The following is a 16,010-nucleotide window of genomic DNA, read 5'->3' as shown; positions in this document are numbered from 1 at the left end:
GTTCCAGGGAAGACTTAGCACAGTCCTCTGGCCAGAGAAAGCCCTCAGACCAACAGGTGTTTGTAGTAAGAAGTCTTCAGTATGCTCAGGGATGGCGAGTAGGAAGGCATATGGGTTGGCACTGAAAGTGCTACCCTCATTTTCCCCACTTTTTTTTAAGGATAGGGTGCAAGTGAACATCACACAAAAGGAGATAAATGTATGAGAACTTTGAAAGCTACAAGTAAGACACAATGCTGAGAATTTGCATTTCCACCCCCTATATTCTGAATCAATCTACATTTTTAACAAGATCCATTCACTTGGTTCGAAGCCCTGGTTGAGAGTATATTCACTCTTGGGGGCTGCAGGAATTCCCTGATAGAGGTAATGGTCAAAACAAAGCCACAGTGGTCATAACATAATACTGGTTGCTCTGTCCATCTGGTAAGGAAGATGGCATGTGCAGCAAGCCTGATAGTGGCAGGGTTCCAATGGGCCAGGGATTAAAGCAGTTAGTTTCCCCCTTTTCTGTGGCAACTTATCATCATTTTTGTTAGCAAAATTAAAATGTCATTTGGCATCAGATACTAAAATGACAAATGAAGTAGCATTTGTAGTTGACTGAGAAATAACTATGGTTGAGTTCATTAGTATGCCTTGTGCCCTGTTTTGGAGTAGTAGAAAAGAAAAGAATTTACTCTGGAAACCTCAGCTGTGTTATGGCTAAATGATAAGCAGGGCTGTTGGGGCTGCAAGGCTGCAGGATTACATTCTCCCCTCGGTGCTGTGCTGCTGGCAAGAAGTTAAATCTAGTAAATAAACGTACAATAGTAGCTTTTGTGAAAAGTGGGGCACTGTGGGGAGATGGAGCACCCTGAGGATCTACCAGATACGTTTAATCACCACTGAACAAAACAGAGAAGAAGGCTGCTACACTTCCTTCTGCAGTCAGTATGTTAAGAAGGCGGCATAACTTGCCTCTAAAATAACCCAAGACAACGCGGGTCCATTGCGGACTACGGGCCGGTTCCTTGAAGAGTGAGTTGACTGGGAATTAGTGGCTTTCACCAAGGCTTAAGTCAAAGTTTAAATTAAGATGTTTTGCTCATGATTAGTCACATAATTGCTTTGGGGATTTTGTTTTTCTTTCTTTTTTTTTTTTTTAGCTTTTCATTTTTAAAATACAGTGTTTTCTTTTGGGGGGGAGGGTAAAAAGGAATAAGAAAAGGGTGGGAAACTGAAGGGAGATAGTAGTTTCCTAAAGTGACGGGAAAAAAACAGCTGTTGGAGCTAGAAAACGAAAGGTCAGTGCTGGTTTTATGACACTCCAGGATGTTTACCAGTGAGCTCAAAGTATGTTACAATATTTTAAAACATCTTAAAAATTAATTTTAAGTAAAATACAATTAAGGAGCCCTGGTGGTGTAACAGATAAATAACGTGGCTGCTAACCAAAAGACTGGCGGTTTGAACCCACCCAGTGGCTCCGCGGGAGAGAAGACTTGGCAGTCTGCTCCAGTAAAGATTGTTGTTGTTGTATGCTTTTGAGTCAATTCTGACTCATAGTGACCCTATAGGACAGAGTAGAAAACTATAGGGTCGCTATGAGTCAGAATCGACTTGATGGTACAGAACAACAGCAAAATAAAATTATAATATTTAAAGTTTCTTAAGATTAATTTTTAAGTAAAATAAAATAGCAATATTCCAAACTTCTTAAAATTAACTACATTCAGCCAAATGAAATTATGGTATTGAAAACTACTTAAAATTGACTCCATCAAAATAAAATTACAATATATAAACTTCCTAAAATTAATTTTATTAAGTAAAATAAAAGTACAATATTTAAACTAATATAAACTTCTTTGAAAGTACAAAAATAATTTTTTAAGAAGTTACACATTTTTTAATTTTTAGATGTAAAAAGCAACACACAAAAGTGTGCCAGATAATATTGGGTCAGGAGAAGATGTAAGAGATGGTGGAATGGCGAGATATAAGCTGGAGAGTGTCTAAAAAATAAAGCCAGAATTAGTAGTGCCACAACTCTGTGGAGACGGAGTGTCACTGAACTTTACGTCAGAGTTCAATTCAGAAAAATCTGGCATTTGCAGTGATAGAGACCAAGCGCTGCAGGTGCCCAGTACTCCTCCCTTGTTTGCAATTTGTAGGGAATGTTACATGCATTGATTTGATGGTAGTTTTCTCTGCTGACAATCAGTGTGCAACCTTTCTGTACATTTTCAGCCCAAAGAGAACTCAAATTATTTAGTCACAAAATGAAAGGAAGCTACACATTTTAGTAGCTAAGGCCCATTTGGGATAAATACGTTGCATGATGTAATGGTGTTTAATAATATGCTTATAAAGCTAACAGTGCCTGGATTTAGGACGGTTGTCCTTCTGTATTTATCAGATAAACTATTTGTTTCTTAGAGTCTGATTTTAAAATGAAATATAAGCAAAAGCATGTTTGTAAAAGTTGCATCCAGGGCCAATGTTTAATTCTAGATTTTTGATGACCAGTCCTAAAATGCCAATACATTTCAAATGACCAAGAAGAAATGCAGTGCTAAGGGTTTTTCTCTACAAGTCAATAAACTGTGTGTCCAGTTTTTTTAAAAACATAAGATGACTATGCTTAAGCTAAGCAGATTTAAGCAAAACTTCCTGATGTACTGTTATAAAAATAAAATATCAAGTAAAATAAAAATGTATATAGCCTCATTTAGAAGGAAACATATCTTAAAAAATGTCTTGAATGCAGCCGTTTCCTTGGCTAACAATAGTCTATAATGTGATAAACACTACAGATTTAAAATTGAACAAACTAAACGTTCTCAGTGTGATACCGGGTCACGTAAGGCCAGATCCAGTCAAATGCCAAAATGGCAGTAGATTTAGAATGGAAAATTTTAAGACCATGTATGTCAAGCAGTATTAACCTGACAAAATTCCAGAATAGGAAAGAATTTAGATAAACTCTAAGAGTTCACTATAATGGGTTGTGACTGTGTGTTTCTAGCCAAGATGCTACATGACATCTCTGGCAATAAAAATATATCCTACACAGATTAATCATTTTGGCAATGATGTAAGCATAGATACATCATGATTTAAAATGTTTTTAATCAGTGTCGTGCATATTAGACAATCCCGCTTCTGCCAAAACTTCAGTCCACATGAGTCAGATCAGTTTACTTGGAGCTGAAATCCTAAAAAGTCTACAGTGTTATAAATACTCATTGACATTTTTCAGTTACTAGAATTTGGAGGAGTTTATTTGGTCCATACCCCTTATCATGCATAAAAAAATCCCTTCCTTCCAAACTGTATGGATATCAGACAGTGAGTTGAATTGTCATTTGTAAACATACGACACTCATCATTTTAATCTCTTATGGAATTTCCTTTAAAAAATAAGGATTTACATCATTGTCCTCCAATTGGGTGTAAGTTAAGACATTGGCATAAGCTTTGTATCTACAAGCTCTCCTTACAGGCTTAATATTTCCATGGCTTTGCTGATTAGACACAAATCAGGAAAGGAATGGAATCTTGGAGACTATAGAAGGGAACTGAAGGAAGGTTTTCTTCCTTCTGAACCTGGAAGGCTTGTTGTTTCATGTACGTTCTACGCAGCTAAAAGTGGAGAATTGGGGTCATGTCAAAAGATAGTTTGGATATTAGTTTCTACATGGTAATCTACCTCATGAGGCTCACTTTGCATTTATCAAGATATAAGACTGCAGGAGTTTGGATAAGATGAACAATATTCTTTACACCCTATTTCAAATGTTTAGGATTTGAGAAAGTGAGATGTCCAGGGTGCCCTCTTCCTTCTGAATTATCCAATCAGGCCACTCAGATACAAAGATATGAAAAGAAGAAACAATGTAGATTAGGTGCTAGGAAGAGAATAATAACGGGGATGTTTGGCTTTTTTTTGGGGGGAGGGGAGGTAAACAGGATTATCCGTATTTAGCAGAAACCAGAAGATTAGGTTCAGTTCTTCAAGATTTGTACTCAGTTGCTGTTACTTTGGGATATGATGCAGTATATGAAGCTGAGATTTATGAAAGGGCAAAAGTTCTTGTGCAAGAAATGTAGTTCCAACTGAAAAAATGGAACTCTTAATTATTTTTGCTCTAAATTGAAGCAAAACTGGCAAAGTTCAAAATAGGACCTTGCCTATAGGAACTTGCCAATATTCAACCATTTCTGAAGTACAGAAAAGGTAATTTCGTGTGGTGCAGTCTCATACATACATCACTGTAGAAATCCACCATCTGTAACAATGTGGCAGTCTGCGTGATGGGGTAGAAGTATTGTAGAGTGCTGTGGGAATACTCTGCTTACATATCAACTAGTACTAGCTTCAGCAGTTTCTGGAAAAAAAGCTGCTTTACAGGGGTTTTGTTGTTCACATTTTTTATACATCTGATTTAAAATGAGAGCATTCCATACAATATTTGTCAAATTTGTTCCCTGAATATCTTTTTTTTTAATGGGTTATGGTCATTGTGGGACAAATTTTCAAAAAGATCATGTAATCTAGCTTTGTAGTTAGTTCTCACTCTTTTATTCTTAGGCTTCACCAATCATATTGCAGTGAGGGCTGTGTGTGGAGAAATACGACTGGGAAGATGAGCAAAACAAGTTTTATTGTTTAATTCTTAACTTTAAAGTAAGACAAGAACAGGACTGGGGGTGTAGGTCCAGGAAGGTAGAAATCAGCTAGGCAGAGGAATGCAAAGGGAATTCCCTCCCCTTTGACCCCAGTCTCCTGGGTATCCTCCATGTGGTCTATCTACATAGCCTTGCTCAAGATATGGGGGAGTGGCAGAGATCTGTCAAGGCTGGGCAGCAGGAAGCAACATCAGGACACTTAGCTGGCAGAAATAGGCCATGAGGAGAAATGCCTAGTACCTACATTTGAACTAGCATCACAAACCAAGTAGTCAGAGTCATTGTTAAGGAAACCTTGCATTTCACCTAGGCTACTCCACCAGCCAAGAACCAAAACGTGGACAGATGGAATCCAAGACAGGGATTCTAGCCTTTCTCTGCATTGATCGGTATAGCAGCACTAACATTCATCTTACTCATCAGTCAAATAAATTTCACATCTCGTGTGTGTGTGTATAATTTGTATGCATAACATATCACATTTGATATATTATATATCACATATAATATATTATGTAATAACCTCATGTTATGTCTTCATATGCATATACTATGTGTTTATAGCATATATTTAAAAAATTGTCTGAATGTTTGAATATAAATAAACACTATATGTTTCTCTGTATATATTAGTGTATAATATATGCTGTATATATATACACTATATATTCAAACATAAATATGTATGTAAAAAGTGTTAATAGTATTGCCATATATACATATATTTATATATTACATGTCATCTATATGTAAATATATTACACAATAGCTATAGCATATATTACAGGCCACATTTGTACACAGTGATTTTATATAGTGCTCATACACAATATCTAAATACCTTATCTTTAAACAAGAAAGAGCTATGAGCAAGTTTTATTTCTTCGGCTCTTATCTGCATCTCTCTAATGAAGGAAAACAATTTCTGAGATTAAACTCTAATGCCATGACTAGAATGATCAAAATGTGACAAGTCTCTGGTAAAAAGAATAAGACGTGTGTGTGTATTCCCCCTGATATAAGCATCTGTCTTTATTTAAGCAGAGTACACTGTTACTCTTACTCTTAACTGTGAGACAAAACAGGCTGTGATAAACCAAACAATTCAGTTTATAAAGTAAATGTTTATAACTGGCAAAGTGTAAATGTAACCCAATTAATGAACTTCTCCCTGAGACTAGATGTTACTTAATCCACACATATATACACTTTAAATTTCTTCCCCCAAAACAAAAATCATAAATTTATGTGGGTGTCATTCAAAGAAAAGCATTTTATAAACATGAACTACTTAGTAAAGCCTGCCTAAGTAAATGTTTTAAGCAGACTTTGCTCACACATTATATTGTATGGATTTTCTAGAAGAATGCAGTAATTTTATTTCCGTATGTGAAATCTGGCACTGCCCAGGTATGCTATATGGCTTCATTGTTTCGTAGTATTAAATATTTTCACACCGAAACAGAAAGATCATCCATTTGCAAGCCATGCCATCTCACCTCATTGCCCAGCCATTCCTCGCTTTTCGGAGCTCAGGAGGAGGAAACCATGGCTAGTATGAAAAGGATTAAAATGTCAGGAGCACTCAAAGGCTGTGGCTGTGTGTACTAGGGAAGGCTGGGAAATCTTGGCCTTAAGAATAATCTGAGTTACAAAAATCCAGATTTACAACGTAGATAAATTTACCTATTATTATTCACTTGACATAAATAAATAATCACCCAGACTGGCTCTGATAGCAAGACTAATTAATAAATTTAAAATATGATTCACTCTATGAACAACTTTTCAGAATTCACTTGGTAAAGTTAGGTTAACCCTCAATTATTTGTTAGTGGAGTCCTGGCTTGGTGGATTATAAACAACCCTTAAGGCTTTGCAGAAAGAGTGAGTGAGATTTTATCTGTGACCGTTCCTGCCTGAGTTGAGTTTTTTCCACCATTAGTGTTATTTATCATATGTGCTGCTGTTTCTCTTCATTGACTAGAAAGCCTGAAAGTTAACTGTACATGTTGTTATTGTGTGCTGTTTAGTTGACATCAACTGACAGTGATCCCATGTGACAGAGTAGAACTGCCCCAGAGGGTTTCCTGGGCTGAAATCTTTTTGGGAGCAGGTCGCCAAGTCTTTTCTCCCAAGAAGCAGTGGTGGGTTTGAACTGCCGACCTTTCAGTTAGCACATGAGCTCTTAAACATTGCGCCACCAGGGCTCCTTTAACTGCATATAAACCCGTTGCCGTCGAGTCAATTCCGACTCATAGCGACCCTATAGGACAGAGTAGAACTGCCCCACAGAGTTTCCAAGGAGCGCCTGGTAGATCTGAACTGCCAACCTTTTGGTTAGCAGTCGTAGTACTTAACCACTAGGCCACCAGGGTTTCCTAACTGTATATAAAATATAAAAATTCTTTGAAAAAGAAAAATTATTAGCCTAAATCCTTTAGTATTTGATTTTACTAGGTGATAATCCCAAAGTCTACTGCTAATAAAATTCTGTTTCCTTTTTAAATGACATAAAACCAAACCTATTGCTATCAAGTCAATTCCAACTCATAGCGACCTTACAGGACAGAGTAGATCTGTTCCATAGGGTTTCCAAGGAGTGGCCGGTGGATTTGAACTGCTGTCCTTTTGGTTAGCAGCCCTAGCTCTTAACCTCTGTGCCACAAAAAAGCCACAAGGACTCCTTTAAATCACATACCTGATACAAATTGTGTTTGAACATTGGTGAAGACACAAGCACTTGTTCACAGCATACAGTCATCCTTATGATAGACAGGACAGGGTGTAGCATCCATTTAACCCTTCTGGGTGAGTTCTACTATCCTTAGCCCACATTGTTTCAAATCATTCACTCATGAATAATTAAAATTTGAACCTGTGCATGCACGCGTGTGTGTCTGTTTTGACATCTACCAATACGCATGTGTCCATATGCATCTAAGAATATAGACATGTCAGGAACAAAAACAGAAACAGGCATCTTGAATATGGTTTTAAAAGACAACTGAATATTTTAAAAGCCTCTTTATCTTCAGAATTTAATAGAATCAGTATGTGTTGTTTAGCAGTTCTAAGTTGGCAAGGCCTCAGATTTAACACTGTGAAAAAGGAAACGCTTGGGATTTTGGTCAGTTCCTAGCATCCTCGCTATGATACAGTCTTTTACTTCCAGGTTTCAGGTTGTGACCTGTCCCTCTGATGATGAGACATGGCTCCCGTTACCATCATAGGGCCCCTGGTCATCAAGGTCTCAATCCATTTGGAGCTTCATGTTTAGATAGCTCCCCACATGAGTGCTGCTACCAGAGAATCCTCATGAACAGGCTTGGGACACTGGAGATGGAAAACCATCCCTTACCAAAGTGATGCTTCATGCCAATGACACATGCCCCTCGGCCAGATTTAATAGAGAACCTTACAGAGCTTCTACTTCATTAAAATAAAAAAAAAATTTTTTTAATTTGAGTGCAAAGCAAACAGCAATATTTTTTGCCTTTTAAAGTACCTTTTTAAAAACGGAGGAAACAAGAGCCAAACCTTTGAAAAGTACCTTCAACCCACATGCAGTATCCATCTGCCTATCTTTAAGATTTGGCCCGAGTCTTGCTTGCTGAACTCCAGCCCCAAAGTTAAGAGAGGGATGGATGATGTCGTGATGCTAAGGAACGAAGGGAGACACCTGCTGATAATGCAGGGAAGAAATAGAAACTACCAAATTCTTCCTTCTCTGCCTTTTCTTGAGTCCCAGTGGCCCAGTTTCTGAAGTGGCAATAAAAAATAATGCCATGGAAAAAAAAATCATCTAGAGGAGACCAAATGGTCAAAAACTACTCTAAAACAAAGATGAGAAGGTAAGGGGGTAGGGAAACTAAAGTACTGGAAATGGTACAACCAGAATGGAATGAATGAGAATGATGACTCATGGTGAAAAATGTAACCAATATCACTGAATAATTAGTATAGAAGTTGTTAAATGGGAACATAATTTGCTGTATACACTTTCACCTTAAACACAATAAGATACTATTAAGGAAAAAAAAAAAGGCTAGGGCTGGCTGGAGGAAAAATTGTGAGGAAGTTATTTTTTGTGACATCCTCCTACTTGCTGTTTCCTCTTCATTTCCTCCCCATCTCTGTCCTCTGTCCCATTCCCAGACCTAAGGGAAGCTGTTTCAGTAGACCGCTGTCCCAAAGGAGTTTGCATTTTAATAGAATATACCCTCAAGGCCAAAACCAAAGGAAATTCAGCTGTAATTATGAGCAGAGCAGGCCTGCTGTGGGGGAAGGGGCAGGGTATTCCTCATGTCCTGGGCTCTTGGAATGTTTCTCTCCTTAGTCCAGGCCTGGAAATGGGCCCCACAGTTCAGCTTTCCTTTAGGGTGAAAGATCTACCTCTTCAGCATAAATACCCGTCTCTGAATCAGGTCTAGTGCCAGCCAGGCACTCCAGGCCACTAATCCCTGGGAGACACCCACAGCTATGCTGGCATTTGTCCCTCCCTTGACTGACTGAGCTTTAGGAAGGAGGCCGGGTTATTCCTGAAATCCAACAGGCTCTTCTCGGACACTACACAGCTCCACCTTTGGGGTTAGGACATGGACATCTGCTAGAGAGGTGTGGCTTGCGAAACAAGAATCTGGTCTATCAGGGATGGTGGTGGCAGGGAGGGGTTTGGAGGCAAGGCCAATGATGACTAGCAACAAATCTCGAGTGATCAGGTAGTACACACTCTCTCTTAGAGCCTCCTAACCTGGCCTCTGGAGCCCTGATGGTGCTGTGGTTATGCGTTAGCCAAAAGGTCAGCAGTTCAAATCCACCAGCCGCTCCTTGGAAGCCCTATGGGGCAGTTCTTCTCTGTCCTACAGGGTCTCTATGAGTCGGAATTGACGGCAACGGGTATCCTGGCCTCTGAGATTCTGCCCAAACACCCTGGTACCAAGAGGAACCAAAAAAGCTTTATTTCCAAGACCCATGAGAATAAAATTAGAATTCTCTCTGGAGCTGCCCCCAGAACCAAGAGCATATCTTTTACTGGGTAACCTCTTCCGTCAGCATATAGATTTAACATATGCAAAAGACTCAAGATTTAAGAAAAAAGATCAAGCTATAGAAGTACAAGTCATTTCAAATGTGGCAACAGAACTCATGAGATAAAAGCTAGTAGCCTAACCTCGACCTTTTCTTAAGTTTGATTATTTTCATTTTGGACCCTTGAACCTCACTCTTTTCACCTAATAGCTCCATTAACCCAAATTCCTTTTCTCAGTTAGCTCCTAAAATTATTCAACAGCAAGGTAAGACATATATTCTTACTGTATTTTCCAACAATATTCACGGTCAGATCATTAAGCATGGCACAAATTACAAAAAAAAGACATCAGAACAGTTTCAATTTAGTATAAATTCTATTATATAACTAATTCTAATCCTGCTAAATGTATCCTTATTTTCTTACCATATTTAATGACTCAGTACTAAAGTATTTTTTTGTTTGTTTGTTTTGGCAAGTAGATACTGTAAAAAAAAAAAAAAAGTCATTTGCCATTTTCAATGAACACCTGAAGTGTATTTTACCCACCAGAACGTACTCTGCATGACCCAAGGTGAAGTAATCAATATTGTTCCCCCAGGATGTAGATGCCTCAGAGGTATTAATCCTCTTTTTACCCTCATTTCAAGAAAACTATTACTTTCAGTCAAAGGTTCAGTTGGTCCTTCCTAAGAACACAGTGGAAGGCTTAATAAATTGTTTTCCCTCCTGAGACTAGATGCTAACTATCTAAAACATAATTAACAACAGGATGCCAGTCAATGAGTGCACTTTTTACTTCACGTCTGGGGAGTTTAGGTGCCTCCAATTTAATAGGGGAAAAAAAAAATTTTTTTTTTTATAGTGCTAGTTATCAAATTGACAGTCTTGACCTGACCTCTAAAAGCAGCTGTAAAGTGATGCCTAGTAAATTAAGATAAATGCCAAATCCCTCTGAGGAAAAAGGCCTATATTATTACTATGAAATGGCCATTTGAGTTTGGGGCCATGACTTCACAATAAGGATATAAATACCAACTGGGCATGAGGGAAGACATGTTCTCAGTTATTGTACACAGAAGATAATAGTGACTCACTTCGCTCAGCATTATGCTTGGCTGGAGATTTTAAATTCCTTTTTAAAAACAAGACTATTGTACCACAGGGTAAAGATTTTATTATGCTCAATAATGGGACTGAATATGCCAAGGCGTAGAAGCAGAAAATTAGATCTGCTGATTCCAGTGCCAAGACAGGGGTTAGAGAAAGCTACATGGGTCACTTTGGTGGGCTTTCCAATGTTGCAGGGGCCTGGAAACCCAGGACGGCACAGCGGAGGAGTGTCTGATTCCCTCCGGGAGAGGTAGGAGAAGTCATTCTAGATTATGTCCCGCCCAGGAAATAGAATGGAGTCAGAACATGGGCACGTGTGATACCTCTGCTGTTCCAGGAGAGGCAAAGGCACTAAGCAGTTAAGAGGTCCCTGACCTGGTTCTCTCCCTCAGAAGCGATTGCCAAATAGGGCAGAGTAGCCAGCAGCGTCACTACCTACTTGATATGTCATCTCTGAACAACCAAAATTGGTCAAACTAATCCCTGAAGACAAAATGCAAGCCATAAATCTTCAACTGGAATTCTAATTTTTATCACTTGCTTGAAGAGTTCATATGAATCTTATTCCTTCTGCATTTTCCTCCATTTTTCTCTTCACTCAAACTGGTTCCCATTTATTTTGCTTCCCTGTTTCTTAGATTTATTGCTTCCTGCCCTGATATTTGGGAAAGAAAAAAAGAGGCTGTGATTTAGTTTCCTGTCAAGGCTCAAATTAAATACAGTCCCTCTTTCTCACTAAAGCCCTCCACATGGCCAGATTTAAATGAGGTGACAGGATGTTACCTCAGAACCCTCTGCCCACTGCCTTCCTCTGTGCTGACCTCTAGCCAGACATGGGGGGATAACAAGCAAAATGATGAGTATCCAGATACCTTCTCTGGAGTGTTACCACCAACCAACAGAAACAAATACTCTGCAAACTGTACCAACAGCCTTAAGCTATCGTTATATACACTCCACAACAGACATAGGCACAAGTCTACCCAGCTTCCTATAGGCACAAATCCCTTCAGCTTTCTTATGCCAGAAGGGAGCATAAAGATCTTAGCTCTCCTAGCTTCCCTTTTACAATCCGTTAAAATTTATGATTCACCAAAACACAGGTCTATCTCTCCGCAGGAAAAATCATTGGGATTTGAAAGCCTGTCACCACTAGGGCTGGTTATTTTTTCTCTGACCTAGTAGTCTCCCCTAACCAAGTTGGTTCCCTCCTTTAAAGAGTTTAGGCCATTAAACTTTTGCTCTGGTCTTTTTCTGCCCCCCTCAGGTCATGGATTATATGGGACTTTTGAAATGTTATCCTCCTGGAGGAAAACTAAAGAAGACCAACATGTTAAAGAGAGAACTGCAGCAGTCTATGCAGACTCCATGCTCTCCTTTTCTCTCACCACTGCCATGTACCTGGTCACCTTTGGCATAGGGGCCAGCCCTTTCACAAACATTGAGGCAGCCAGGATTTTCTGCTGCAATTCCTGTATCGCAATCTTCTTCAACTACCTCTATGTACTCTCGTTTTATGGTTCCAGCCTGGTGTTCACTGGCTACATAGAAAACAATTACCAGCATAGTATCTTCTGTAGAAAAGTTCCAAAGCCTGAGGTATTGCAGGAGAAGCCGGCATGGTACAGGTTTCTCCTGACAGCCAGATTCAGCGAAGACACAACTGACGCTGAGGAAGCGAACACTTACGAGAGTCACCTATTGGTATGTTTCCTCAAACGCTATTACTGTGACTGGATAACCAACACCTATGTCAAGCCTTTTGTAGTTCTCTTTTACCTTATTTATATTTCCTTTGCCTTAATGGGCTATCTGCAGGTCAGTAAAGGGTCAGACCTTAGTAACATCGTAGCAACTGCAACGCAAACCATTGAGTACACTACTGCCCAGCAAAAGTACTTTAGCAACTACAGTCCAGTGATTGGGTTTTACATATATGAGTCCATAGAATACTGGAACACTAGTGTTCAAGAAGATGTGCTAGAATACACCAAGGGGTTTGTGCGGATATCCTGGTTTGAGAGCTACTTAAATTACCTTCGGAAACTCAATGTGTCCACTGGCTTGCCTAAGAAAAATTTCACAGACATGTTGAGGAATTCCTTCCTGAAAACCCCCCGGTTTTCACATTTTCAAGAGGACATCATCTTCTCTAAAAAGTACAATGATGAGGTCGATGTAGTGGCCTCCAGAATGTATTTGGTGGCCAAGACCATGGAAACCAACAGAGAAGAACTCTATGATCTCCTGGAGACTCTGAGGAGACTTTCTGTCACCTCCAAGGTGAAGTTCATAGTCTTCAATCCATCCTTTGTGTACATGGATCGATATGCCTCCTCTCTGGGAGCCCCCCTGCACAACTCCTGCATCAGTGCTTTATTCCTGCTCTTCTTCTCGGCATTCCTGGTGGCAGATTCTCTGATCAATGTCTGGATCACCGTAACAGTGGTGTCCGTGGAGTTTGGCGTTATAGGCTTCATGACCTTATGGAAAGTAGAACTAGACTGCATTTCTGTGCTTTGCTTAATTTATGGAATTAACTACACAATTGACAATTGTGCTCCACTGTTATCCACATTTGTTCTGGGCAAGGATTTCACAAGAACTAAGTGGGTAAAAAATGCCCTGGAAGTGCATGGGGTAGCTATTTTACAGAGTTACCTCTGCTATGTAGTTGGTCTGATTCCTCTCGCAGCTGTGCCTTCAAATCTGACCTGTACACTGTTCAGGTGCTTGTTTTTAATAGCATTTGTCACCTTCTTTCACTGCTTTGCCATTTTACCTGTGATACTGACTTTCCTGCCACCCTCTAAGAAAAAAAGGAAAGAGAAGAAAAATCCTGAAAACCGGGAGGAAATTGAGTGTGTAGAAATGGTAGATATTGATAGTACCCGAGTGGTTGATCAAATTACAACAGTGTGATAGCGTCTGCTTGTTATATTTTCACCCTAGGTCTTATCAAACGCAAAGAAATTACGTTAATGAAAGAATTAAAAGTTCTTTTTTTTTCCAAAGGCAAGAAACAGGCATTCCCCAAAGAGTAAAAGACAAGGGGGAGAAATGGACATGGCATGTTTTCAATATTTAAAATAAAATGGGTTGTATGAGAAAGAATCTAGAAACACACACAAACAGAGACCCTAGGAGACTTCTAGTCTCTTAAACTAAGATCAAATAGAAGAAAGCATATCAGCAAGCAGGATCCTATTCTATCCACACTGCAGATGCTGCTGTTACTGTGACAAAACCTACTGATTATAAGGTCAGCTGTCAAAGTAGAAATAGCTTTAAGCATTGTTCAAACAACCAGTCAGGGTCAGTGGTTTGAGATCTTAACCATTGCACCTAGCTCCCCAACACCCCAAGGAGATGTGTGTGCAAGTTCTGACCAGCAAAAGCAAAGCTAGAACCTCAGAAGCAGACACGCAGAGTGGCCATCACCCCTGGACTGGAACTGAGTCACCCCTAAACTCACCCGGGTGAGGCAGTGTTGCTGTCTAGAATGTATATTCCCCCATCAATATAGGTTCAACAAATGTATGGTTGGGTTAATACACCTTTAAACCAACGACAGCTCCAGCACTGCAGAGTTGGGGTGATTCTATTTTGGAAGATCTTGTTGCTTGTCACTGGATGGGTCTGCTTTATTAGTTACAGCTCTTGGCAGGAGGCTCCAGTATCCAAAACTAGAGAGCTAGACCTAAATACCTGGCATGATAGAGGAAAAGCAGGTGTCTAGCGTGAAACCGGAGACAGCATCTCCATTTTAACAGAAAAAGAAGAAGATGGCCAGATGGGACAGCTGTTTGTAGTTTGGCTCTACAAGCTTTTTGCATGGATGCCCAGAAACAACATCTGCCCACACATAGCTGAGGAAGGAAAAATGAACACTGAAATCGTTACTTGCCATAGCTTCCAACTTGTAGTGCCAGCCTGCCTTTGCTGCGAGACATGCCTGCTAAGAGCCGTAGAGGGGAAAAGAGGTCTTTTGTTGGGTGTAAGTCCTGAAACAGAAACTTCACGGAAGTACAGGGAGATAAAGGGCTAAAGGGGAGATAGATGGAAACGACTGGAAAAAGGAATCGCCAATACAAAGGCGTCGATGATGGCAATCAAACCTTCCTGGTGTCTTTTTAAAGTTTCATTCCTAGCAAAACTGGCTGCACTTTCACTTTCCTGCTCCCCATTTTGATGCCCTCCTACTTCATTGCAAGGCCCTTCTGTACATTAACAAGTCTACACATTTATACTGCTGACCTGCAGCATCTCTAGAGGAAGAGTTCATGGATCTCAGCAGAAATGGTTTGCTCTGAAGAGGCTGTGTATGCCGCCCCAGACCCCTGCATTTCTTTAAATCTATAAAAATGAAACTAAAACCTGGTCACATTTGAGGCATATGTCCACAGTATTTTTCCCTTTTAGATATGTAGCTTATATAGGCATTTATAGTGCTAAGCATTTCCCAAAAGCATTTTATCTTTCTGGACTTTTACAGATATACTGTGCAACTTCCCCACCCTCTGCAGAAAAGGAAACTGAGACCTAGGAGAATAAAGCGACTCACTCAGGATCAGACTATTAAAGGGTTTCCATCATAGCATACCTAAGATACGGCAGGCCAATTTTAGATTTTCTCATAAGATGGCTATTACATTTCCAAGGAAGGGACACAGGGCAGGCATTAAAAAAAAAAAAAAAAAAAAAAAAACCTTTGGGATTTAGGTTTGCAGTTGTCTTTCCAAACAGTAAAAATGCCCAAATGATTCAGATGTAACCACACCAAGTGCAAACCTGTGTCCCGCTCTCCATTTTATGTATTGTTGTGCACACAGTGCTAAATACATGTGCAGGGCATCCTAGCCAGTGCTTTACACACTTGTTCACTCTCCCCTGCAGACACACTAAGCGATCATACCAACATGTTATGCACTCAACTCGAAGATAATGAGCTTTAATCTGAGGACAAGTACGGTCCTCCCAAAAGGGCAAGTGTGCATAATGGATCTGCGATCAATTCTCTCTCCAAGGGGCCTGCAACCTGGCTATTATTTGTAAAACACAACTGAAGAGGGGATTGGTTTTATTCTTAAATCATATGTTGCTAAATATCTTTCTGAACAGTGTGTTCTAAATCAGCCATTGATTTAGTGTCGGCCATGTGGAGCACCTGGGTTTAAAATGACTCCACAAA

General features: G+C 39.7%; 1 protein-coding gene across 1 annotated transcript in view; it reads left to right on the top strand.

The window, feature by feature from the left end:
- Nucleotides 1-15,194, top strand: part of PTCHD1 (patched domain containing 1) — a 63,743-nt gene extending 48,549 nt beyond the window's left edge. The window contains exon 3 of the mRNA XM_049872047.1: nt 12,087-15,194. Within this exon, the coding sequence (XP_049728004.1) occupies nt 12,087-13,741 (1,655 nt within the window). The 3' untranslated portion in view covers nt 13,742-15,194. The remainder of the gene's footprint in view (nt 1-12,086) is intronic.
- Nucleotides 15,195-16,010: the final 816 nt, after the last annotated feature.

Source organism: Elephas maximus, chromosome X, assembly GCF_024166365.1.
Source record: "Elephas maximus indicus isolate mEleMax1 chromosome X, mEleMax1 primary haplotype, whole genome shotgun sequence".
NCBI classification, from domain to species: domain Eukaryota; kingdom Metazoa; phylum Chordata; class Mammalia; order Proboscidea; family Elephantidae; genus Elephas; species Elephas maximus.
This window is presented reverse-complemented; position numbering and strand designations above follow the sequence as displayed.